The sequence below is a fragment of the Pogona vitticeps genome, chromosome 8 (genome assembly GCF_051106095.1).
Source record: "Pogona vitticeps strain Pit_001003342236 chromosome 8, PviZW2.1, whole genome shotgun sequence".
In the NCBI taxonomy this organism is placed as follows: domain Eukaryota; kingdom Metazoa; phylum Chordata; class Lepidosauria; order Squamata; family Agamidae; genus Pogona; species Pogona vitticeps.
This window is the reverse complement of record NC_135790.1, coordinates 1,668,295-1,695,297: the sequence shown is the minus strand read 5'-3', so window position 1 is coordinate 1,695,297 and position 27,003 is coordinate 1,668,295. Positions and strand designations below refer to the sequence as shown.

General features: G+C 48.5%; 1 protein-coding gene across 1 annotated transcript; it reads left to right on the top strand.

Annotated features, from left to right (window-relative positions):
- Window positions 1-873: 873 nt before the first annotated feature.
- On the top strand, window positions 874-26,472 carry CDS2 (CDP-diacylglycerol synthase 2). The gene is made up of 13 exons (XM_072979093.2): window positions 874-1,056; window positions 11,315-11,448; window positions 13,219-13,315; window positions 13,649-13,746; window positions 14,743-14,882; window positions 16,004-16,062; window positions 17,204-17,286; window positions 18,825-18,912; window positions 19,035-19,103; window positions 19,575-19,727; window positions 20,477-20,596; window positions 21,668-21,771; window positions 22,500-26,472. Exons 1-13 carry the CDS (start codon window positions 994-996, stop codon window positions 22,627-22,629), a joined length of 1,338 nt encoding a protein of 445 aa, XP_072835194.2. The 5' UTR covers window positions 874-993; the 3' UTR covers window positions 22,630-26,472.
- The last annotated feature ends 531 nt before the right edge of the window (window positions 26,473-27,003 follow it).

Below are 27,003 nucleotides of genomic sequence, written 5' to 3'. Positions count from 1 at the left end.
GGATTGCTATGCATTACAGCTTCGACTGGATTTTTAGGACACCTGCTTTTTTCCATATTTGTGTTTTCCAGTTCTCATAGTAGCATTTTTTTTGAAAATATTTGTATTGTTCTTAGCGTTTGTATTGCCTTTTAATGACTTCAAGATGCCTCTTTATATTCATTGTTCTTAGTTGTAAATATTGTCTTCTAATGATGTTAATGACCGTCGTATACTCAATGTTTTCAGCTCTAAATCTTGTTTTTCACTACTGTAAGCCGCCTTGGGTCCTTTTCAAGGAGAAAAGGGGGGTGTAATAAATAGATAACTAAATAAATAGCCATTTGCACTACAACTCCCATAATCCCCCAGCCAGAGATACTGGGATTTGTAGTCCAAAACGTAATTTCCGTCGCTTTGAGGCTGTACATAGCAAAAAAAGCCGTTGCTACCCAGGAGAGCGTCACGCACATCCGGGTATCGAAGCAGGGGAAAAAAAGAGGAGGGACGTAGCTGGGGGGGGGGGAACACAGTCCCGTAAGTAGAAAGGCAGGGATACCATAGACCTTGAAAATGAAGAGTGATGCACAAGACTTAAAATCGAGATTAATTTGGGAAGTGGTGAATCATATATTCCAGACAGATCTTGCAAACTGTATGTCGTAGTTTCGTTCCGTAAATAAATCTTAGGAATATACGTTTTACAACAACATTTCTTTAGTGGTATTTTTTTAAAGTGCCAAAATTAACCCAGAAGTTGCATCTTCGTGTTTTTTCTATAGATTTCCTATCTCTTCGAGTGTGAGGGAGGGGGAGGGAGGCGGCGGGCCCCGCCCCCGGCTCCTGATTGGCCCGTCCTCCTCGGCCCCGCCTCGATTCCCGGGCCTGGCCAGGGTGCCTCGCGCCGCCGCCGCTGTTTTTGCCTTTGCCGCCGCCGCCCTGCAAGGCTCGCGCCAGAGCATCGTCGCCTGTTGCAAAAGCGCCGCCGCGAGCGCCGCCGCCCCGGGGCCCGAGATGAGCGAGCTTCGGCAGAGGCCCGGCCGGGAGGCGGAGGGGCAGCCGGACTCGGAGGGAAAGGTCAGGAGCGGGAGGCGGCTGCCCGGGATGCGCGCATATGGGGCGGGGGGTGGGTGGCGGTTCGCGAACGTCTGCATGCGGCAATGACGCGCGTTTCGGAGGGTCGAGAGAGGGGCGGCTCGCCTTGCGGCCAGGATGTTGTGGCTGGATTGGGGCGAAGTTCCCCGCCTCTCCTGCCCAGTTTCCCTGGATCGGGGAATCCCTGGCAAAGTGGATGCTTGGGATCCCCGGAAGGCTTCCGAAGTAGCCTCTGCAGCGGCTGGGAAGGTGTGTGCAAGCAGGCAGCGGCGGGAGGTTCTCAGGGAGCCCCTAAGTGCCAGCTTGCAAACGCCCAGCCTTTCTCGAGCCTTCTGGCAAAACTTTCCCTGGATTCCCAAAGGAGAGGAAGGGAGGACGCTAATGAGGATGAGTCGTCCTCCAGTGTGTGTCCTTAGATGCAAGGTTTCCTTTTATTTTTTTAAAGTTCTTTTTGAATCTCCTTTTTTTTCCTATCTTAGCATTGCAGTCTTGTCCATGCCTGCTCAGGAGCAAACCTGGTAAAGTTAAATGAGACTCGGGTGTAAGATTGCAATCTAAACGAAGGTGTAAACTTTTAATGTTGAGGGTGCTGTTCAAGAGGGCTAGAACCGTGGAGAATTCGGGCACTCTTGTTTCTTTTGAAATTGAGGTGGTAATTCCTTACTGTCACTGTGTTTGCTTCTTGAGGAGAAACTAGTGAAGCCTATTGAGAAATCTCCTTGTTCAAGCAAATGTGTTTTTTACAAGGTTTTGTTCAGACCTTGTGACTTATGCAGTTCCCTTTACTTTAAATTCCCTTTGAAGTACATGACCAGGTGGAAAACTCCTTTAGACCACTGTTCTGTCTAGTTTTGTGTACACAGTTGATTTTTTTTTAATTTGAACCCTCAGAGGAGAGATAAAGAGAAACTTGGTGATTTGAGATTCTCTCTGGTGTTACCCATTTCACACCTAAGGTTTATTGTGAGATACTGGGCACCTTGACAATGAAATGTGCACGTTTCCAAGGCTCACAATATGTTTTGTACACACAAAGCTTTGTAGAAGTTTTAAAATCAGGAATGACTAAAACTAGGTGCATGTACACCTTTGGAGAAAAAAAACATTTGTGAAAATGTATTCATTAGGAAGAATGAGTATAAATGCCTTATAGCAAATATGTGTGACTTTCCGTGCAAGAAGACTTAAACAAATTCTCAATTGACATGAACCAAGAATGGGAGGGGGATGTGAATAAATGGAAACTGGAGAAAAGCAACACAGTAGAGACTGAGATGACAGCCACATAATAAAAGTTGAGATTGTAATGGATTGAAGTAGCTTCCTTAAGGTAAAGAATGTGACTTGCAACAGGCTTAAAATTGGCTTTAGCGAAGTGTACTGTAACACAAATCAGCAGAAGTCAGACTGGCACAGCATGAGCAAGCTGGTCCCTGCCCGTGGCCAGACCATCCATTGAGACACTCCATGCCACTTTTATTGGGTCAGGCTGAGTAACTTGAATCCATTTCTTTACGTTTGCATCAAGCAACTGGTTCAGGCAGGAGAACATCAGACTCTCTTGGCCCTAAACAAAAGCCTTTCTATTTCTTTGATAGCAGGGTGGTGGTTTTGGAATGAGATCCATCCATATAAAAACCAATCACACCAGAGAGAAAGGTGGGGTTGCATCCTTTCTTTGGGCTTTGTTTTCTGTTCGCTGCATGTGCAAAAGTGTCCAGGTATTCATCCCTCCCCGTGACATAGCGACACCATCGAGGGAAAGCTTGGTTGCTTGATTTGATGCATGCAACTTGACATTCAGATGGATGAGAGCGTCTCTGAGCTCCTTGCTAAGACCAGCGAACTGCCGCTGCTGACAAAACAAAAGAAAAAGTCAGACGTACTCCACAAAGCCAACAAGTTAAGCGTGCGTATGTATACAATAATGTGCATATGCGTATCATCATCTTAGAACTGCCGAGCTGGAAGGGACCCTCTGGATCATGGAGTCCATTCTCTGTCAAGGAGGCACAGTGGGGGGAATCGAACTCCCCACCCCTGGCTCCACAGCTGGATCTGTAAATCCCTGAGCTAGCCAGCATGCATCGCCAGTGTCCTAAAATGCTGTGGTGCAGCAATGAATGATATCTGAATGACATCTTTTTGGAATTACTAAAACTACCTCCGGTGGCCTAATTCTGGTGAAATGCTTCAGCTGTTGCTGATGCGGCCTCCTCATTATTCCAACATAACTGTTCTTTTGCAAAGTGACAAAGGTGCGATCTATTGCCTCTTGGTGTTGTCGTTTTACCCTGTTGCAGAGTTGCAAAAGCAGGTTGTCTGTTTCAACATCTGTAACAAAAGCAAAACAAGACCCACAAGAAACTAAGGCATGTGACTCTTTTAAGGTGGCTAGAAATAAATGTGTTAATTTCAAGGGACTTCCTTTCATTTTATTTTTGTTATGCAATACTTTGTTTTCTTGTCATACATCAGAGGGGTGAGGCTTTAAAGAATGGCTTTGAAAAACCCTTTGATAAGAATTGGAACTGATCAGCAAACAAAGAAGGCCACTATGCTACATGGGCTTCTTTTGCGGTAGCCGTCTCAAGTATGTTACTAAAATATACATATATTTAGAGAGAAAATGTTTCATTTTTCCAGTTCTCTGTACTTGCTTAACCCCAGAAGGGCTTTAATGATTCACGTTCCAGCTTCAAACACAAACCTCTGCCCTCCTGTTGGGGAAATCTGGATCTTTTCTGTATTAACTTGCATGTTGTGGCAAACAGCGCACCTCTGTTTCAGAGGGAGTGCCTGGACAGTTCTGACCCATTCGGGGGTGGGGGGGAAGAGGACATGTGCTCAGCTCACCTGTGGCACCTGCTTGGATTGCATCGTCTTATTTCCCCCAGAGCACCGCCTGCATTCACAGAGCTGAACACCAAATGATAAAACAAGCTTTCACAACCCTCCCCCCAGATGTTTGTCTGGCCTTGTGGATTTTGCTATTAACTTAATGAGCTTCTGGAAAATCCTTTGGTTTTCCCTAAAATATCATCTGAAAACAGCCGCTGAGCATTATTGCAGAATAATGTGCTGTCGGTTCTTATACCCTTCTCTCTGACTGTCATAGAGTCATCGTTAGTATCATGTTCTTTAACGTGTGAAATGAATCCAAAGTGCATTGGGAATGCCTGCAGTTCACGTAGAGTTTGGATTTTGGGCTTAACCCTGGAACGTAGGCACTTTGAAAAAAAAGGGAGGCTGGGTTGAAAGCAGGACGCTCTGAAGTGCTGTCCGTAGGTTTCTTTTGAGTGCACTGTTCACTCAGGTTTTAGCACTCTTGATTTGCTCTAAAATTGGCTTACTAGGGTCCTGCTGTTCTAAGCTGCTTTGTGGCCAACTAAAATTAGCTGGGTTTAAACAGAAACAAGGATAACCACTCCGAAAAACAAACAGCTGTGTGGCAGGCTCACGTTCGCGCATCTGTGTCTGTTTGCACACGGATTGTGTGTGTGATGAGAGACACCTTTGGTGACATTCGGAGTGGTCTGCGCCCGTTCCAGTTCACACCAAAGTGGTTTCAAGCGCGCCTCTCTTGAGAGATTGTGTAGATCAGACTCTGAAACTCTCACAGATCAGCTTGCATCTTAACCCGAATGGCAGGGCAGGGCAGCTCTGAATGTTGGGGTCTCTCTTTTTTTTAGGCTTTCTGAATGTTGACACCTTACAGGGGTGTGACGAGGTAGGATGGGATGGTGGGCATTTTCTGTGCCCATCATCCACACGTCCCTCCATGAAAGCAAGATTATGTGTCCTGCATAAACAGAAATCAGTTTTTACATGTTGTTTCCCTCGGCACCGGAAGAGGTGCTAGTCCTCAATATATTTTGCTAGCTTGGCTGTTTGTAGATATCTGTTAGCCATTTCTGCCATCACAGTAGTTGAAAATGAAAGACCCAACTGTGTGTTCATTCTTTCCTGTTCCTGTGATGAAAAAAATTATCAAAGGAAGCCAGAAGAGACTTTGCAAGTCTGCCTTATCTCTTTCTCTCCCCCCCCCCCCGCCGCTCATGGTTCTCTGGAAAGAGATATAAAGAGGGCTGGCTTTGGGATCCTCCCTAACACATCTTCTGCAATGCTTCTCAGATTTCCTACACTTTCATGCAATTCCTTGGGGAACAAAAACTTTATTTTTTAAAAAAAAGAAAGTCAATTCTCAAGTTGTTGAACGAGGTCTGTAATCTGTCTGCCATCTTTGTGGTCAATGCATTATGCGGCTGTGAAACAGCCATGCAACACCCATGGACCGACAGCCTATGATCAGGCTATCTTCTTTTGGATGCCGTTGCTCCTCTTCCTGACAGGACATTCCTGGGGGGGGGGGCTGTATTTGCACATTCACCTTGTGCATAAATTCTTCATGCCGTGAAATCCAGGTGCACAGCAGTTTTTGCAGGTGCATGGAGTGCCCTGGGAGGGGGAGGGAGGCTGAAATCTGCCAGCCTGGCTTTGGCAAACTGCTGGGAGGGCTCCCCTGTTTGCAGGGCATCTGTGCTCAGGCTGGTTGGGGTGCCAAGAAAGATCACTCCTCGGGGGGGGGGGAAGGATGCTTCTCTCACTGCGTGAGGATCAAAGGAGATTGGGCAGTTTGTTCAGCTTTGAATGAAGGAGGCCGAGAAGAGCATCTCATTGCTCTCTGCAAAGAAAGCAGACTAAGCTTTAGATCAGCCACTCCTCTTAATCTGTTGGATAGGTCCTTGGTTTTGGCCTCTGGCTGCGGAGCAGGAGGTTGGGAGTTCGATTCCCCCACGGGGCCTCCTTGACCAGGGCTGGACTCCTAGGGGCGACCCTTCCAGCTCTGCCATTCTAAGATCATCATCATCCTCTCAATTAGAAATTCAGAGACTTTTAAGTAGTTGAGATGAAATGAATTTTCTGGTTGTTGGGATGTCAGAGAGATTTCTGTGTCTTGGCTGGTGCCAGAAATTTCCCCTGAACCCTTTGCTCAGCCCTGCGGGGTTCCTGCCCTTGAGGAACATTCAGTTTAAAGTTAGGCATAGGGGGAAGCGTGCCTGTAAACATACCTGTGGAAGAGGAAGAAAAACAGCATTAATTCAGATGAATCCAATCAAGTGCAATAGCTTGTCTCTAACCCTTGAGGACATGAAGTCACTTCGCTAAAATAAGTCAGTTTGTTTTAAAGGTACCATGAACCCTTTCTTGTTTTCTCTTTCTTTATACATATCAGCACATGTTGGCTACTCTGCTTATTTGCAAAGCTTTTCCAATGCTGTTTTTTTATTATTATTATTTTAAAAAGAGAGAGAGAGAGATGCAGGGCATTAGTAATATGCTAGAATTTGCTGGAAGAGTTGATAGCTGAGCATTTTGCCCTGTTTTTTTCATTTTCTACAGCAATTTCATAGCTCTCTGTTTGTTGTTCAGGCTTTTTTTGCAGCTAAATTGTATTGGATCCTGGCTCTGCATTCTCAGAGTGGCTTTTCCTTTTAGGGTGTTGTATTTCTCTTCCTGATCCCGCCTGTGTCAGAACCAGGCCAAGCGCCATAGCGGCCTGCTCCCCTTTGTCTCTGTAGACGAAAGATATCATATGAGTTTCCACACACAATGGAGAGAGAGAGAGAGAGAGATGCGAGCCAGACATGACGCAGCACAAATGGAAGTGCTGAACCAGTCCGCCCCTGCCTCCCCCCTCCCCAGCCAGCCCTCGTTTGCTGGAAAATACTTAACGAAGCATTGGTTGACAGTGTGTGTGTGTGGGGGGTGACCAATGAATTCAGTCTGAACCCAAGCCATAAGCAAGTGAATACGTATTGGGGTGCTTCTCTCTCTGTCACGGCTTGTTTGAAGCCCCTTTCTGCAAACGACACCTCCTGGTTTGCTCCTCAGTCTCCAGAGAACGGATCGGTCCTTGGGTTCCTCTGACGGCAGGGTCAAGGGAAAGCGAGCGCTCCCTGGGTGCTCGCTCAGAAAAAGGATGCTGATAGGTAGATCTGCGGAGGAGCGGCCGAAAAGCTCCCGACGAACGTGTTCTCCTGCCGTTGGCACTGAGCGGACTTCCCTTGCCCCACAGGGCCACAATTTGGAGGGGGGGCCAGAGGAGCAAAAGAGGGGTGCTGGCACAACCAAGGGGAAGAGTGCAGGATCTAGCCCGTCCTTCCTCTCCATCGCCATCTTCTAATCTCCTCCATCGCTCACTCTGCTGTACTGTAGTCACAGAGTGGTCGTTCTTTGCTGGCTTGTGTGTGTGTGTGTGTGTTGTTTGGGGGGGAGCTTTTCGAAAGCCATTAAGTAAATTGCAGATTAAAAGAACAGCCCTGTGCTGGCTTACCTTGGAGTAAGTCCCACGAAATCCTCTCGGACCTGATTTCGAGCACATGGGGTGATAACACGGTCAGGCTACAATCCTAAACTGACTTGTTTGGGAGCAAAAACCACTGGACTCAGCCAGATTTTCCTAGAAACCTAGGACGCTGCTTTCCATCAGGTTACACCATCCTTTCTGCCCCTGGCAGAGACACACCTTCCCCATCAATTGTTATATAAACAGGCAAAAAACAACAACAACAATACAACAGTAACCCAGCACTGTGATTGCTTTTAATAAACCACGTTGCACTGTCTTCATATAGGTTAGATCTGGGTCGTTAATCCCTAGGTTCATTCAGACTGGGGAACATTGCTCGTTCAGAAAGCAGCATGCAGTCTTCTTCCAGCAGGACAGAGCTTTCGGCCAGATCATCTGGGTTACATTTCCCATCATCCTCAGCCCCCAGGGCAGTTGATGGCGAGATGGCTGTGGGGATGATGGGAACGGGATGCCTCCAATAAATCCGGAAAGCACCAGGTTTGTTTGGCAAAGGCTTTTTTTTTTTTTTTGGACTAACTTGCTGGGATATGTAGTCTAGGAAACAGACCCTTTCTTAGCTCCATCTTTGTTGAAACATCTGGTGAGAAGCCACGGTCACTGGACCGTTGCGTTTGTGTAGTCGCCGTTGCTGCCAGGGTGACATTTGGGCCCTGTGGGTGTTCTGCTGTCTGTCGTCCAGATTTCCAACGTGTCCAGAGTTGAGCAACCCTTGTCAAAGGTCTGGAAATTTGTTTGTCAAGATAAGAACCTTCTCCAGGAATTCAAGCCAGCTGTGTTGTTGCTGTGGGCTGAAAATAAGATGTCCAGGGGCTACCGTGGGTTGTGTTTTTAGGACGGACTGGGAACCAATGTGTTCCATTTTATTTGGATTACCAACCTGTTAGAGCTGTGCTTCTCGGTTGGTAGGAGGCCTCCCACCACCACCATGATAATAGGTTTTAGAAACAATCTTAGTTTGGCCATATATTTAAGTGAAATCCAGAGGTGGGAGTTAGACAAGACTGTCAACTTCCCAGCCTATCCTAAGAAGTGAAAAAGATTTGCACAAGTTTTCCTTACCCCCCCCCCCCTTACACAGGTTTTATTTGCAAGTTTGCTTCCACAAGCAGAGTGCTTTGAAGGAATTACCTCTCTGGAGGGAAAAACTGGTCCTAGCGTCTAAGGACAAAGCTGGAATCTCGTAAAGTTGATCTTGCGTAGTTCAGCTGTTCCGTCCTGTCCCAGTTGCATAGGTGTGGCAAATCAGCCGGGATTTTTGGTAGAGGTTCGTCCAGCCTAATCTTTCCTTTTCCTTTTCCCTCCTCGGCTCCTTTTCCTTTCATGTTGTGGCTTTTGAGATCAGGACAGGGCAACTGCGGCTCTGCAGATCTTTTGGGACGGCAGATAGATATATAAGCCTTCTTGGGACCTTCCCAGCTGAAGGGTGGGATATAAATGGGGTAAATCTATAATACCTTAAGATGGGGGAGTTGGGTCTGAATTGGTTATTTCTTATATACAGAGCATGTTTCCAACCATTCTTTCTCTTTCAAGAGGAAAGCAATAGCCTCTGTACACACATATAGTTTAAATTTTAAAAATTTTCTGGCTTATTCAGACTTTTAGAGTTGCCGTAATTAGGATGCCTGATACTGTCCACTGTGGGTTTTTGTGTGTACCAGTTTACAACAATAGGCACAATAACACTAGGACAAGTCGAAGGCAGCCAGAAAAGAGGAAGAACAAATATGAAATGGGCTCACTCAGTAAAGGAAACCCCAGATTTTCTTTCTTTCTTTTTCTTTTTTACTTCCTTTCATTTATGCTCCACTTTTCCCCTCAAGAGAACCTGGAGCAGCTTACAATATTCAAACAAACAATTAACAATAAATTGAAATGTACATTGCTACAATATTTTAAAAGAATTCCAACAAATACTAGATTAAAAGCAAGTGGCTTTAAAGGCTTCGAGGTTGTCGGAGCGTAGCAAGGCGGCTGTTACTAACAGAACTTATCGGAGGTCATGATTCTGCGGGATTTGCCATCGCAACTTAATGGTACATTAAAGCCACGAGGCGATAACACCTTTCCGTATCTGCCTTGGCTCAGTAGTGGAAGGGTTGACAGGAGCAAAGGAAAGGCCGACCGCAGCATCCCTCTGTGGGCCACGGGAGGAGGCGGTTGCCATGGAAATGCCTCTTTGGTTGGACCAGGGCATCTCAGGAAGGAGGGAGCCTGGCTTTCTCATCCCCCGCCGCCGCGTGCAACCCAGCGATTGGTAGAGGGCCAGCTGTGATTTTTTCCTGCGAGGCGTGGCGCAGGCCCACTACCCATTTCGTTCTTCTTTTCCATATTCAGCTCGCTTTATTAGGGGAGCTAACGGATGGTCCCCAGACGTCAGGAGGGGCTGTGACCCTGCGTCCCTGTTTAGGGTTTTCTGTCCTCGTTTAGGCAGCGTGATTTTACTCTGCTGGCTGCTGGCCATCTTGAAATGGGGACTTCCCCTGCTGGTTTTCAGAAAACCGGCCCCGATCCTTTTATGGGGCGGTTGGAAATTGCACCCTGCCTTTCAGTAAAATTCACCAGAAGGTTAACTTGGGATGGCCATGGGGCCGGGGAAGCTGTCATTGAGTCAATCGCTCAGCCTAAATAACCAAAAAGCCTGACTTACCCATATATATACCTGGGTTTGGCCCTTTTACAGTTGGCATTTGCAGGATGGTGCTAACCCTGTAACTTCTGCTGGGGGGTGGGGGGTTGGAGGTGTGAGAGATGCAGTTTATAGCGCATCTCTTGCCTGCTGCCAAGGGTGTTCAGCTCTGCAAGTCATGGGGAACGACGTTGATTTGGCTTCCAAACTCCCTTCCGTTGCACCTGGAAAAAACTGAGGGCCAGCCGTTCCCTACCTGTGATAGCAAGAATATATCATAATGATGATTAGAAAGCAAAAGTGTGCTGCTTATATAGTGCTTAAAGCTCTCTCTGGGCCGTTTCCAGTTATGCAGGCTACGCATTCCTCCCGCCCCACACAAACTGGTTGCCGGTTGACCAACCTTGGAAGGGTGAGTGAACTTCAAGGCAGCTACCTGAGCCCGCCAGGGTCCCAAGCAGAGTCTTGACTGCCCTCGAACCTTTGTGCCACGGGGCTCTCTTTGTGCGGTGAAGTCAATTCTGGTTTTATGGTGACTCTCTTTCAGGGTTTTCTGGGTAAAGAGTACTCAGAGGTGGTTGACTGTTCTCTCCTCCGGGACAGGGCAGCTTGCTCAAAGCAACGCAAGCTTGACGGTTCTCCCAGGGAGGGACACTGGGGGGGATTCAGCTCCCAGCCTGACTCACTCAGCCAGCAAGAAAAAAGCCCTCAGAAAGGCTGGCTGGGGGATTCTGGGCCCAGTATTCCCCTATAAGTAACTTTTCCCAGCCTCTGCCCAACGGTGTGCCTGCATGGAGGGTACACGAGTGCTGGAGCTGCAGATTTCCTTTGTACATTTGGCTCCCTTCGGGATCATTTTCCTTTTCTGTCGCCGAGACAATCAGAGCTGCTATAACTACTACAGTATCCTGGGGAGGTGGCCGTCCTTTTCCCAGCTGGCGCTCCGGACTGCCGGCCCCTTCTGCTTCCTCCTAGATTCTGGATGCTTTTGGGCTCCAAGGACTCTTTGCTTTCGTTTTTCTTTCGTCGGCCCACGCCAGCGGGCACGGTGACTTGTTTATTAAGAGGGCTTTTGCTGGTGGCATGGGATGCTTTATTGGGGGTGTGGGGGACCTGAAGATAATTTTCTTTGATGGAAGTCCTTTTATTGATACCCCCATCCCTTCCCATGGTCCTCCAGTATGTGGGCAGCCAGGAGAAAGGAGAAGCTGACCAGTGTCTTTCTCGCCCCGCAGGAGTCAGAACCGGACAGCAAGCTGGATGGCGAAACCGCTTCCGACAGCGAGTGCAAGTCGGAGGTGGCGCCAGCCGCTCCGGTGGATGACACCCCAGAGGTCCTCAACCGGGCGCTGTCCAACCTGTCTTCCAGGTAAGGCAGGCGTCCGTCAGAAGACTTGTGAGCGTTTTGTCCAGTCCCCGCCTGTTGGTGAACTACGAAGCTAATCTATACTCCTTCTCTGCTGTCCTTCTCTGGTATCACACGTCCCTGAGGCAGTTTGCCAGAGATCTGAATCTTCAGTAAGGGTAGCGAGGCAATAAGCAAGACAGCCATATGGGCCAAGTAGGTTACCCTGTTATCTTTTCTAGATCTATGTTTAGACTGCTGCTCTTTGGACTCACTTGTTTCCTCCTCTTCCTCTGAGATCACTTCCTCATCCTGCTTCTCAGCTAGACAGAGGCAGATATGGGCTGCCAACAGACCTACACACATACAAGCTGGCTGTAGAGGTTTCTCCGTAGAAACTTAGCGCTTTTTCCTCCTGCAACATCCATAAATTAGTCTCCTGAACTACATAAACCAGAACGTTTTCCTTTTTACGTTCTGTGTGGGTACCTTCTGCATAATAGCCATAAGCTGTACCCTGCGTTACTCTGCACGTAGAATGACAGAGCAATCCGCACGGGTGTTGGGGCTGCAGCTGGTAACCCCCCCACTCCTTTTTTAAATGCATTGCCGCTTTCCCCGCCCTTGATTTGATAAATATTGCAATTTTGGTCCTAATCCAGCCACATCTGCCACCGCTGAGTGCTGGGAGGGAGGATAGACGGGGAACCATCTGCAAAGAAAAAGCTGGGGAGCGCTTTTTTGGGGGGGGCAAGGCTGGCCTACTTTGGAAGGTTGGGTGGAGGTGGCTTCTTATGAAACAATAAGGACTGAGTAATGTTTCTCAGTTGACCCCAAAGCTAATTAAGCTGAACATCTGCTGCCTTTCGTTTTTTCTGGGTTAGCGACCTGGGAATGATCTTTAGGTCTTCCTCTGCAAGACACGGGTTTTAATTTATATATTTTTTCATCTCCTGCTTTGTCAGCCCAGGTGGCAGCTTTTTCCAAAGGGGGACAGACACGTCTCGGCTTCTCTGGCTCTTCCCTCCTCCTGGAGCGCTGAGGAGCGCCTGTGTCCTCTTTGAGCCCCTTGGGCATATGAGCTGTTCCTTTTCACGAGGCAGCGGGTGCTAGAAATAGCAGTCACGGCTCATCCTTGCAAAAAGGGTGGCGAACGAGCGAAAGCAAAGAGCAAGCCGATCTTCTCGTGGGAAAGAAAGGACTGCTGAAACAAAATCACATGAAGGAGCTTCTGCTCTTCGTAAATGTAGAAAGTCCCAGTGGAAGAGTCGGGGCCAGAAAATGGAGACATTTGGGCTTTGGGTCCTGCAGGATCCGTCCCTGCGTCCAGCTCACATCTCTCCCAAACCCAAAGAGATTGATCCTGTGTCTTTGCAGAACTGTGGCCAAACTCCTGATGATATTTTTTTTATGCTGGTGTAAAGCAATTGGCATAAATCTCAGTGGCAATTGAGATTTTGGCTTTTTCTCTCAGGACAGCTTGCCAACAAGATTTGGGCCAATTGCATTACGCTAGTGAGTAGCACTAGTAAGATTTTCCCCCATATCTCTCCTCAACTAACAGGTGAAGGATCATTTCCTCTATTCTCTTGGAGGTGAGGGTGTAGCAGATCCTTCAAGAGGCTTTCCCCCTTCCCTAACTAAATAAAAGGCCATTTTCTTGCTGTTTTGCCCGGAGAGGCAATGATGGGCAGAGGGGCCCCTGCCCCCCCCCCCCAAAAACCCACCTGGGTGAATTTGTTTTGACGTTCAGCTTCCTTTCCATCTTTTGATGCGGAGTCTCCTCTGATGCAGGTGGAAGAACTGGTGGGTCCGAGGCATCCTGACCCTGGCGATGATTGTCTTTTTCTTCATCATCATCTACTTGGGACCCCTGGTGTTGATGATGATTGTAAGTGCTTCTGTGCATCCTCTCACTTTCTCTTTCTCTCTGTCCCTGGAGAAAATGTCCCAGTTGACAGACGCCATTGTAATATCCTCCCCTTGCTACCTAGCCATTGGTCAGTCTCAGCAAATCAGGAGCTGCCCTTTTGCAAAGCTAACGGCTCTCAATTGCCCATTCAAGACCCATCTGCCCTCAGATACATTACAATAGGAACCCCTATATCTGCGGGGGACCTGTATCCATGTTTTCACTTTCTCATGGTTTTACTGCAGCCCTGTATGTAACGCTCAGTGCCGAGTTGGTTAGAAATGGCATGAAAGGTATTCCGCTCCCTTGCAGGTGATGTGCGTGCAGATTAAGTGTTTCCACGAGATCATCACCATCGGCTACAACGTTTACCACTCCTATGACCTGCCCTGGTTCAGAACGCTCAGCTGGTAAGTGGACCGAGTTTTGTCCTCTTTGAAGAGCTTGGGGGGGGAGGGGCAGAAGGAGTCTGTAAGTTGCTTTCTTTGTCTGGAAGACCTCTCCGGAGAGCAGATTGCACTGGCAACAGGATTGTTTCCCCCACAATAGTCAAGGTGTGTTTGAGCTACCCAGTCACAGCTGTTTAGTAGGGACAGGGTGTATGTTTTTTTTTCCTGGACTGCAGATGCCATAATTCTCTGACCTGAGAGGCACCTTATGAAACACCTGTACGTGATGCACTTGGGCCAAAGGCCTGAATCAAGAGGCTTTGAAGCTTAGCTAGGACACGGTCTGCCCAAGCTTACCTTGAGGCCAATAAGGAGAAACATGACGAGGACAGGAAGTTTGGGTGGAGCTTGGCCTCGCTAAGCCTTCTTTTAGGTCTTCCTCCCAGGTGTATCACAGGTAAATATTTTGTAAAGTTTCTGCTCGGTAGCTAGAGTTCTCAGAATGGAGAATTAGGGTCCTTGTAATCTGGAGAATCCAAAAATTCTATTCCTACTGTTGAGCTACCTCCCTACTTCTTTCTCTGCCGTATTCGATTGTGTCTCTGAGGTGGAGCTACCTGTACTTTTTGCAAAGCTTATAGCAAGATTCCAGGTCTCCTCCGGTGGGGCCTGCATTCTTGGTCCTGCCAGGAGAACAAGCGCTGCCCTTTAATCTAGCTTTAAGGCCTGTGCTCCATACTCTGTCACAGCTTTCCCTGATGCTTTCCAATCGTGGCGTATTCTAGTTCTCCTTTGTCCGGTCAAAAACATCTGGCCCTGATTCAGTAACAGCTCCGCTTGGCCATTTTACGGCATCTGAAAGTATGGACCGAGGCTGCTTCATAGACCTGTGCCTATTGATTACTCCTTGGCTGCTTCTAGGATTTCAAGACCTGTTAAAAAAAAAAAAAGAGGTTGGCATGCCTTTGGTAAAATACCTGAGGAGCCTCTGTGCGATGCGGGGCTTTCTTCTTCCAGGTACTTCCTGCTCTGCGTGAACTACTTCTTCTACGGGGAGACCGTGACCGATTATTTTTTCACGCTGGTCCAGAGGGAGGAGCCCTTGAGGATTCTCAGCAAATACCACCGCTTCATTTCCTTCGCCCTCTATTTAACAGGTGCGTCGGAAGTCCTGGAGTCTCCCTCTGCGTGGCTTCTGGGGCCAGGAGTGGATTCCTTGAGGTTTGACCAGAGGGTGGTCATTTGCTCGTCCGATATCAAAAGCCGGAACAAACCTGTCTCTGCAAGAGCCTCTTTCTCTTGGTGGGCTTCCTCGCTGGGCTTCCTTGACAGCAGCTGGAGTCAGTGTGATCCCACTGAGGGTCCCTTCCAGCTCTGGAGTTCTCAGATTATAATGCCCTGCTGGATAGCTGAGTGGTTTAAGGCACCTGGTTGCGGAGCCCGAGGTTGGGAGTTCGATTCCACACACACACACACCAAGGGCCTCCTTGACACGGACTGGACACGATGATGATCCAGAGGGTCCCTTCTAGCTGCGGTTCTAAGATTTGGTTAGAAAGGGCTCTGAAGGCCATCCCGGTGTCTCACCTTCATCCCACCTCATTCAGCTTTAATTCTGCCCCCCCCCCGGGGTGGAGTTCACTTTCAGAAAAGTTCTCAGGGCCTGCCTAGGAGGATATCACAAGGCCCAATTTGGGTAAGACTAAAAACACCATAGGTTTTTTTTATAGCTTAAAGTGCTTCCTGCTGGTCACTGTGCTTGAGGACAGGAATCTCCTTTTAGGATGGGTGGGTGGGGGTCACAAAACCTGTTCCATTTTTTAAAAAACTGGCCAATGGTGTCATCAGTGGAGGGGTCTTACCCGTGTGTATGCAGCACTTGCCTCCATAATGCATTGAACCCTACGTGGTAGGCTACAGTGTTTCCCCGAAAATAAGACAAGGTCTTACATTAATTTTTGCTCCAAAAAAAACGCATTAGGGCTTATTTTTAGGGGATGTTTTATTTTACAGTCATGTCATCTTCTGCTGGTTGCTGCACAAGAGTGGAGGGCAGGGTTTCACTTCATTGGGGCTTATTTTCAGGTTAGGTCGTATTTTCGGGGGAACAGGGTAGGGAGTTCACGTCTTTGGTAAGCTGGCCAGGCCGGGGTGGGAGGGAGGTGCCTGTTGTCTTCTCTGAAGCAAGGGTACCAACGGGGACTCCCTGACGTGCTACTGGGAGAAGCGCTTTGTTTACTTCATTTCTCTTTCCTTCTCTTTTCCCTCCCGTCTCTAGGCTTCTGCATGTTTGTTTTGAGTCTGGTCAAAAAGCATTACCGCCTCCAATTCTACATGGTAAGATCAAGTAAATGGATGTTGCGCTTTCAGACTTAATAGCTTGTGAAAGATGGGAAGGGAGAAAGAGAGAGAGAGGTGGAAGCGAGCAGGTCCCTCAAATCTTGGCATGAAAACAAGCTTTAAAATCTCCGTTTCCCCCCCCCCCCTTTTTTGTTTAGATGTGGCCAGGCGCATGGGGTGGGGGTGGGCAATTCCTGACAGTCAAAATATACTTGGAGTTTCCACCTGGTTTTCTTTCAGCCTCGGAGATTCACATGCCGATGTGCACACATCTTGAAGTTTTTATTGGTTTTTTGTTGTTGCTGCTGTTGTTTGTGACATTTCTTTCCATTAAACATGATCAGGGAAAACTTCCTAACTGTTAGAGCAGTACGACAATGGAGCCCATGACCTCAGAGGGAGGGGGTGAGCATCCCAACCCTGGAGGCCTTCAAGGGGAATTTGGGCCACCCTCTGTCAGATCTGGATTTGATTTGGTTCCTGCCTTGAGCAGGGGGGTTGGACTGGATGGCCTTAGGAGGGTCCTTCCAACTCAAATGATTCTCTGATATACTGTATATTTTGGATGGTCATAGAATCTATGATTCTGTGATCCAGAGGTATCCCTGGAAAGACCCCAAATAGCTAGTCCTCTGAACCTTGTTCAGAGGCCCCTCTTTTAACCCTTGGTGGCTCATCCCACCTCTAGGACCCACGTATACAGGATGCGACAGTCCAGATGTTTCTGGATTGCCACAGGGCCGTGCGTTTTTGCGCAGCGTTGCTCTCTAAACAGGGTGAAGCATCTGGGTCAGGCTTACTTTGGAGGCTGGACACGGGGTAGACCTTTCAGACCGGCCCCTTTCAGGTCCTTTTGTTTCGTTTATTTTTTCAGCAGGTAAGTCTCCGATACCCTTGCTCAATTCCAGCTAAGACACCACAAGGTGCAGCCTCTGTGCCCGTCCTTGTGGTGCCAAAAGTCTTGCGTGTGACTGCATGCGGTTGCTTATTGCTTGTCTTCGCTTGCGCTCTCTCTTTCTCTCTCTCTCTTTCTCTCTCTGTTGGTCTCATAATCAGCATTTGGCTTGTCTTTAAGAAACCAAGGTTTGGTGTGTTTTTCCCCCCCTTGCAAACTGGATTGCGTGTTCTCTCTTTCTAGTTTGGCTGGACCCATGTGACTTTGCTAATAGTTGTTACTCAGTCGCACCTCATCATTCACAACCTGTTTGAAGGAATGATCTGGTGAGTCGGCGCCGCTTTTCAGGGTTTGTTTTTCCCTCCAGGAGGCTGGCATGGGAGCTGGGCCTTTTGCATGGGGGGGTGAGGGGGGCTGCTTAACAGCCCACTGGGGCAGCAGACTCGGGGGGGGGGGGACACGCTGATCCGTGTCCTTGTTTGCACTTGGTATGGTGGGGTGTCCTTTGGGGTTGGCATGATGGCGCCTCCAGGGGGGCCGGGATTCCTAACTTGGGGAAATCCTTGCTGGAGTGCTGGGTTTCTCCAGGCCATTTTGCTGTGCTTGAATGCGTGTGCTCTTAACTAAATCTGTGGGGAACGGGGGAATCTAATCAAGCACTAGGCAGTGCTTCGTTGCCAACCAAGAGTAAAAAAAACACAGTGTGCTGCTTCTATACCGCCCCATAGCGCTTCAAGCACTCTCTGGGCAGTTTACAAGTTAGTTATGCAGGCTACACATCTCTCCCCCCCCCCCCCCCAGCAAGCTGGGTACTCATTTTACCGACCTCAGAAGAATAGAAGGCTGAGTCAACCTTGAGCCGGCTACCTGGGATTTGAACCCCAGGTCGTGAGCAGAGTTTTGGCTGCAATGCTGCAGTTTAACCATTGCGCCACGAGGCTCCTCAAGTAGATGCGCCCCATAAGGTTTCCCGCGTGACCCTAAATCCTCTCTGTTTCATAACGCTTCAGTCTGGTTTCTGAACCCCATGGCAGAGCAAAATATATACGGCTCTGCTTCTTCCACACCTAAAACATATCCTGATTCAGGGAGAGATTCAAAGGGCATTGTTTCTTGCTGTATGGAAATGTCCTTTGTTATCTCAGGGTCCAGATTTGGGCTGTTTAGACAAGAAAAGCCATCAAGGGCCAGGGTGGATGGGACCCGAGTTGCTTCTTTGCATTTAAATACACAGGCTTTTAAAAAATATGAATAGCATCGAAGAGGGCGGAAGAATGTTTACTAAGATTGCAGCAGTTCAAATGTGGGCCTTTGACTCTCTTTCCCTGCTGTCTGTCTTGAGAAAGACTCGTCTTTTGAAGATGTGCTTTCACTGGAAATCTGTGGATGCTAATCCTGAATCCCCCCCCCCACACACACACACACAATACATTTCATAGGTTTGGGAGAACCCTTTTATTTTCTCCAAATATTTTGCAAGGCTGTGCTGTGATTTTTATCACAGAATGCCGGCGGGTCTCTTGACGTAGCTACAAAACCTGGTAATCCCCGGTAGAATAAAGGAGGACTCTTGATCTTGAAATCTGTTTAAGCCGCTCTTGTCGTAATGTCTTGGCAGAATCAAGATAAAGGAATCCATACTTTCATGTCATATTTGTTGTCTTTGAAAGCCTAAAGGTCAAATTGGGCTTGAGGCTTTAGTTGGTAAAAGGAGCTTGGCTTTGGCAAACCAAAATTCTGAAAACAATGTGAGAAGAAGCAGCTCCACCGGATGAAACAGTATCTTTAAATCCAGAAAGATCTACTGCAGGGTGGTTGGGTTTTTTTTAATCTTCCCTTGGATTTTCCCATTGTTGCCCCCTAGGTTTATTGTCCCCATTTCCTGCGTCATCTGCAACGACATCATGGCCTACATGTTCGGGTTTTTCTTCGGGCGGACTCCGCTGATTAAGGTTGGTTCAAGCCCTGGGGCGGGGGGGGGGGGAATGGAAGGGCTCCGATGGGCTGCCAGCCTTTGGCAGGGCCTGCTGGTCAAGGAGTTTGCTGTTCACCGTTCCTGTCCTTGCATCTGCAGCTCTCGCCCAAGAAGACGTGGGAAGGGTTCATTGGCGGATTCTTCGCTACCGTTGTGTTTGGGCTTTTGGTAAGCTGGGAGCTGGCATTCTCTTTGTTAAGACCAAGTAAAGAACCGGGGGGAGGGGTGTGAGTGGAGGACGGGTGGCCTTCATTTAGTGCAGGGTGGAGGCAGGCACCTCGGAAGGGAGAATTTGGGCGCCGTTGGTGATGCAAGACGAAAGAAGACTCACTTGCAGGATAGGGTCTTCCCAGGAGATCTCCAGTTGTAGAGCAGAGGGTAATGATGGCTTCAGAAAGGTCTCTTGGAAATAACGATCAACGGCCAACATAGGGCAACTCTATGGATTACTGATCTCCAGAAGGTCATGTTCTTAACAGCCTCGCTCAGATCTTGCAAACAGAAGACCACGGATTCATTTATTGAGTCCGTTCATCTCGTATTGGGCCATCCTCTTTTCTTGACGGACGTCAGCTTTTGTTGTTAATCATGGCCGTGATTAATTTACTGATTTCTTCCATTTCCTCCACCACCCCCCAGCTGTCCTACGTGATGTCCGGATACCGATGCTTCGTCTGCCCCGTGGAGTTCAACAACGACACCAACAGCTTCATGGTGGACTGTGAACCGCCCGAGCTCTTCCAGCTTCAAGAGTATAACATCCCCAGGGTGCTTCAGTCGGTCATTGGCTGGGTAAGTGTCCCATGCATGGGCACCCAGCGCCGGAGAGCTTTGCTTAATGGTTTTGTGAAGCAGGTGTTGTGTACGTGTGAGGCTTTAGGGGTTGCATCCCTAACCCTCAGGGGTGTGGGGGGGTCTGAACCAGAGCAGCCAAATGGAAAGGCAGTGGAGGATCGTTCCATTTCACAGTGGAAGTGTCACAAAGCTCAGTTGAGTCCCAGGTTGGCTCTTAGGGGGCTGGCTCGCAAGGCAACTGTACATATAAGACCGCACGCGTTCGTTCACTCAGCATTATCATGCGCTAATACTTTCCCCAGACGCTTGCTTTGGATCTTATCCGGGCATGTGGGAAATTAGCATCTTTGAAAGAAAGATTCTGTCTTTGGAGTTTACTCTGCAGGTGCAGAACTTGGAAGTAACAAATTACTGGTAATTAATTCCTTTTTTCAAGAACTAATGTGTACCCAGTTTCATTGCAGTCATATCAAGGGACAACGTTACTCCTTTGGCAGTATATAACTCTTCATTTTCCAGGTTGTGCTTATACAGTTATGGGGTGTGAATGAAAGGGCAGGATTTGTGTGGCTGGATTTTTGAAAACCGTTCTCTCTCATGTGTGGGCCAAGGTGGCTCATCCAGGATAAGAACAATTTTGCAGAAAGCATCAAGTCATTTTAATCATGCGCAAAAGAACTAACCTTTTTCCTGCCCGCGTGATTCACGCTGCTGGACCTGATGCCTATGCTTTCTCCTTCCTGCAGAAAACAGTCCGGATGTACCCCTTCCAGATACACAGCATCGCCCTCTCCACATTTGCCTCCCTAATTGGTCCCTTTGGAGGATTTTTTGCCAGCGGCTTTAAAAGAGCTTTCAAAATCAAGGTAAGAGGTAGCTGAATAGGAAATGCAGTCCGGAAAGGTAATTAACAGAAAACAAGTGGCTGTGAACCTATTTTGTTTTTAATCCAACGGAGACTATACTTGCATTTCCTGGAACATGTTGTTCATCTTTTCCCCCAAATACAGAGAGGAGCTTAATTTCTTTCTTTAAAACCTTGCTTAGCTCACTTAGCTCTTAAGCGGTGGCTTTGGCAACAAGGGGCCGACGCATCTCAGAGTTTGTGTAAAGTTTGCACAGCTGATTGACAATGTGCTGAAGCGTATCTTGGTCACCTGATGCGCAGCCAAGATTCATTCTGGCACGTTGTCCATCAGTTCCAATTAGCTGTAGCAAGATGCGTCAAACTAATGTAAACACCAGAAGGATTCTAGCCAATAATTTTAAAGAGAGAGAATAACCATTTCAGATTCACAGATCAGTTCAACCAAATAGTTAAAACCTACCCAGGGAGTCGTAGCTTTCTGTTGAGGTGCAACCAGACAGGAGACTGTTAGCTTGGAAGTCAGAGTGGCATGAAGGATTTTCCCCTTTTGCCTATGATTTGTTGTTGGCTATTTATTAAAATATTTTTACCTAAAATCCACATCAAAAGATCACAAAGCAGTGTTGGGATGTCATAGCAACATTAAACAGATGAAGAGACTCAAGATCAGTTTTAAAAATAATGTAAACCAGTGCAAATAATTAAAAATGAATGAAACCAATTCCATACCAATTACAGCTGTGTACATTGTATACAGCGTCTGAGAACTCCTTGCTCTGAATTGTGGCTCAGTGTCTTCTAGAAGGAAAGCTGGACCTGACATTCCCCATTGCACGTTTTGTGTTTTCTTGCAGAACTTTGCTCCAGAGTACTGTGTGGGGGGAAAAAAGCACAGAGGGACAGGAAGGAGGAGCTAGCGGGAAAAGGGGTTCCATAGGAGGGCAGGGGAGTTAGTAAATGGATCTGAAGAGGGCTGACCTCCAAGCCCTTATGGTTGACTCAGTCATCAGGAGTTTAAAAGCTTCCAGCGGCAATAAAATGGCTTTGCTCCCCCACTTTAATTGCACAGGATTTTGCCAACACCATCCCAGGACACGGCGGGATCATGGATCGCTTCGACTGCCAGTACCTGATGGCCACCTTTGTCAACGTCTACATTGCAAGTTTTATCAGGTGATGGTCCTGCGGCTATTTGGTTCGGACCTTTTGAGTCCTGAAAGCACAGGGTGGGAAGAAAAACAGAGGCTGCCGTGAGGAAATGCCTCTCTCTCTCTCTCTCTCTCTCTCTCTCTCTCTCTCTCTCTCTCTCTCTCTCTCTCTCTCTCTCTCTCTCTCTCTCACTCACTCACTCACTCACTCACTCACTCACACACACACACACACACACACACACACACACACACACACACACACACACACACACACACACACACACACACACACACACACACACACACACACACACACACACACACACACACACACACACACACACACACACACCCCATTGAAAGAGTGACAGGGAATGGGTTTGGTTGGGAGGAAGAGAGAGACGAGGTTGCCACCACGTCAACGATGTGTCTGTTCCAAGTCGAGACGTGAGTCCTTAGAAGGGTCGTGATGCTCTAGTCCAGCCAGCCAACCGTGTGCTCTCAGAGGTCAGCCATCAGGATAGGGGGCAACCCTCTGGGATTTGGGTTCAAGAATGACCTCTGTGCACATAGCAGTTTGGATCCCCCCCCCAGTTGTTTACCCTGTCCCGTCATGGCCATTTTTCCAGGCAAACCGGCCCCAAGCATGGCAGGCTGCATTCCCTTCATCCAGGGAATGAGGCCCAGGTCTCGACAACTTCCACAACCCGGAGGTGTGACTCCATCGTCTCTTGCTTTTCTCTCTTCCAGGGGTCCCAATCCCAGCAAACTGATCCAGCAGTTGCTCACCCTGCGGCCAGATCAGCAGCTGAACATCTTCAACACATTAAAGGCGCACCTGGTGGATAAAGGGTTGCTGGCCGGCTCGGAGGAGGCGTAGGCATCCCCGGGGGGGGGCTGGCTCTCCAGATGGGACTGTACCAGGCAAGCCCCCACCCTTCCACCCCGCTCTGAGGAAATCCTCCTCCCATCTTGCCAGATGTAGGACAATAACCGAGCTTCACGTTTCTTCCCCATCTTCTTTTTCATATGAAAAGTTTGCATTTGAGGGATTTTTTTTAAAAAAAAAGATATATCTGCATGGCTGCGGTTTCCAGCAAGCAGATGGGAGTTGATAGCAGGGAGCCTGGCCAAGCAACTTAGAGGGCACCGTACCCCCTTCCGCCCCGCCTGCCCTGAGCTGCACGGTGGTATGTGTCGAAAACGGTGCCCGGTTGATTTGTCGAAAACGGTGCCCGGTTGATTACAATTTCTCTCGTGTTAATAGGTTGGCAGAAGAGGCAACAGACAGAAAAAGAGGAGGGGGGGAGCAAAGGAAACCATGCTGAACAAAGGGTCTGGACTGCAGGTGTATCAAAGTGACCTGGATCATGCCCCGGAATCCCATCACCTGTGAATTCTCTTTTCACCGTGTGATGAGTCCAGGGCGTAGTCCCTTTGGTGCTGTGCAGCTACAGTCCAGGTGTTTGCACAAGTGCCCGGCACACCGTGAAGTCAGGACGGTGTGCCCACAGGCTGTGGAGCCACCTAGCTATAGAGTGGGGTGTCCTCCCACCCACACTGCCACATATTTTTCCACCATATTACGTTCATTTCCTCAGTGCTGAAGGACGGGTGGCTTGCCCCTTTCCTAAACCAATTGGCATTTCCCTCTGTTTAGGAAGGCGAGGAGCCAAAGTCAGCTTGATAGCTGGGAATCCTAGAGGACTTGCCACTACGTTGCTTTTAAAAAAGTCTGGCAGAGGGAGCATCTCTCACCGTTCGGGGGTGGAGGGGTCAACCTCGCCAGACGCTTACAGCAATGAAGCAAAAGTAAAGAGTTTGTGGAAGGCTCCGGAAAGGGAGAAAGGTTTTGTTCTTGATTGGTTTGTATTTTTAATGGATTGGGGTTTTATTTTCACAGATACTACTGAGTGTTGCTTTCCTTGCCAAAGGAAGCAAATGGCTTCCTTCCCTTTCAGAAGGATGCGAAAAATTAGCAGATATATGGGTATTAAGGCAAAACCGCTGGCCTGCTGAGAACTTGGAAGGGTTCAAAAGCCACCAGAGATTGCCCCCAACTTTCGACCAACGTCTGCACGTAGTTTGGGTAGCCGTTTGTCTGTTTTCCCATAGACGGGACCGTAATTAGAACTCTAGATCCCGTAGCTGAGATTGCAGAAGGAGCTGAAGGGGCTGAATCTTCTGCTCTGGAAAAAGAGTCTCTGTACAGAGAAAGCTAGGTGTTGGCTGGAATTGTTCTCGCTTGGACTTCCTCCTTCACGTTGGTGCCTGTTCCTTTGTGGGGGGGAAAGAGAGATTTTATGGGTGAGGAGGAGGAGCATGGAATCCTCTTCGATCCACCGGCAGTCTGAACTTCTCCCCCACCGCTTGGCTCTGAAATGGCCTCTTCCGTGAGAATCGGGCCTAAAGTCAGTTGTAGGATGATGCCGTTTCTAGGCTGGAGGTTTTGCTTGAGGACTCCCCCATCGGCGTCACCTGCAGGGTCTGGTTCTGACCGCATGGCACCCCTGTGGTTTTTTTTTTCCCCTGCGGGAGACTACACAGCCGTTGGATGCCGCTTAAATTCCCCTGGCTCTGTGCCGTGGAATCCCAGGGTTAGAAGTCCCGGAAGGGACTTTTATGCTCTGCTGTAGTTCAAGGGAAAGCAAACAAACTCTCCCACTGGCTTCAGTTCTCGGGATTCCCTAGGGTGAAATCAGACATGGGGTATGTTTACCCGGGTGGGACATGAATATCATCAAAACTGGAGCCTTCCCCCCCCACACACACACACAACAAGCTGTTCTCCTGCCTCTTCACCAGAGTGGTCAGCTGCATGAGGAGGCACCAGCCCAGCTGCACAGCCGGCGTTGTTCCCGTCGTGCCAATCCAGGGGGGGGAAGGGGGCAGGGGGCAGGGTTGAGTTTTGCCAGGCACCGGTGGGGCTGGTGTTTGTATTCGTATCCCCAGTGATACGAATACGAATCTCTCGCGTCTAGTGGCCATTGGAGCCATACCGAACTGAGGGAACGGTGCCTCTTGTTTAGAAAAAGGGGCACCCAAGGTTTCAGTGACCGGCTCCCTCAGGTCTCCGGGCTCATTTCCTGCTTTGACAGAGTCCATGGAATTTCTGCCCAGCCCTTGGTCATTCCATGGCAACGTTGTATTAAGGCAGTGAACATTTGATTATTATTTTTAAAATTCTTGTTATCTTAGGTTTCCTCTTTTGGGCAATCAGCATTAGAAATGGTCTGTGTTCGAGTCCAGGAGGACAAGGACCTCTTGTGTTGCAATCCTTCAAAGAGGCAACAGTGGGACTAGCTTGTCCCTCTGAGGATAAAGCATGAGGCTGGTGAGGGAGAGAGAGGTGGAGATGATCTAAAGTCTGGGTTTGCGTTCTTGAGCGTGATGTGAGCTGCCAAAGGAATAGAGCCAAGGTACCAGGCTGTTAACTGATACAGAGACGGAGACCCTAAGGCTGGCCATCGGGGGAGCGTAGCTGTCATCTTCCTTCCCCAAAGCCTGGCATTTCCATCCCAGCACCGGGATTCTCCTTTAAAACCTGCCCAGTTTCTTCCTGGTTCTTGCCTGTCAAAGATTCTCCCACGCGTGCCCGTGGGGCCAGGGGTTGTTGTATTGAGGAGCGGCAGCTGGCTTTCACATTCCCTGAGCTATGCAGAATGAGATGTGAGGAAGGGTCCAAAGGTATGCCAGGGTGCTGCTTGCAGGGACACAAAGCAGGTGATCTTTTGAGGTAGCACCTGGATGCTTGGCTGAGTGGCCAGCAGTGGCCGGAGACCTTGAAGGTTCATTTCCTTCAAGTTCCCTGAGTTTAGTAGAAGGGTTGTTTTTCTGCATGGAAACATTCAGGAAACATGTTTCCTAAGGGGTTCCGGGCGTCCAGCAAACTAACTTTGCGAAGCCCTGCTCGTTCTCTCCCCAGCCGAAGAGCCTGCCTGTTTTGTTGAGCGTCGGTAGCTGAGCGGAAGGATGGGAGACAAAGCGTGTGGATTATCACATCATTGTGTGTGTGTGAGAGAGAAAAAGTTCTGGTTTGGTTGTGATTCCAAGAGATGTGGCACAGAGAAGCCAGTTTTGGGTCAACACTCTTTTTGTTTCCAAAGGGGGGGGTCACTGCCCCTCGTGTTTACTGCAAGATGGCTCCCCAAAGGGGTCTGATCCTGGCTTTGTAGAATGAAGGAAGGGTTTGGGCATGCAAGCATTAGATGCCTCCTGAACCGACACAGTTTCCTAAGCCATGCCTTGCATTTCTGGGGGGCAGGGGTGGCTTGCAGGGGTGGCATCGCTTCACATACAGCCAGCACGTCATCGGTGGCTAAAGCTGGCCATCCTCGTACCCACCAGCATGTCAGTGAGAACTTGTGAACCCCGTTACGCGTGTAGTTCCCTCAGAAGACGCAGCTTGAGCTTCTGTTTCCTCTCCCCAGCCCTGACTCGGTTCCTGTTCTTCAGATTTGATGTACGTGGTCCTCTCCATATCATCCGCTTATTTCTCCGTGCGTTGTCTTTTGACGAAGGGGTGTCGGTGGAGCTTTTCTGTTTCTGGTTTATGTTTCTCTTGGTCTTGCAAAACCACCCACGGGCTTGCATCTGGATTTTGTTATTTTATTTTTGTTTTTTTGTTTTTTTAATTTTTGTTTTATTTTGACTGTGAAATATTGTATAAAGGTATTTTACCCTATTTATATACTGTAATGTTAAATAAAATGTACCAAAACGAGTTGCTTCTGAGTGCAGTTCTTCAGGACCAGCAGAAGAAAAGGTGGTCCTGGACGGGTTGAAACAACGTTGGCAGGAAAGCTACATCGGAGATGGAGGGGCGCTGGTCTGGGCGTCTGGATTCGTAATCTGAAAGCCCAGATCTGCCCACCTCTCCTGGAAAGGGTGGGTGACGGTACTGAGTTCCAGTTTCTACAGCTGTGAAAACAGCACCAGCAGCAACAGCATCTAACCTTGTTCTCCAACTGCTGGCATGGAGTATTAAGTTGAACGACACTCTTCTCTTTCCAGTGCATGCGTGTGGCATATTTGTTGAGAAAAGTTGTAGAGCAGAAGTCTTTTGAGCAAAGGCGCGAGTCGAGAAGGGCTTCCATGTGGAGTTACAGTTCACCACCACCATGTAGAAAGAAGCTCTTTACCGTTTTGATGTGACCCGTATCGTCGAACGCGGGTTTGCTGTTAAGCTTTGTACGGTTTAGGAGGGTGCGTCTGAGCGGAGAGGTTTACCCCACTTTCTGAAGCATTTTTCATT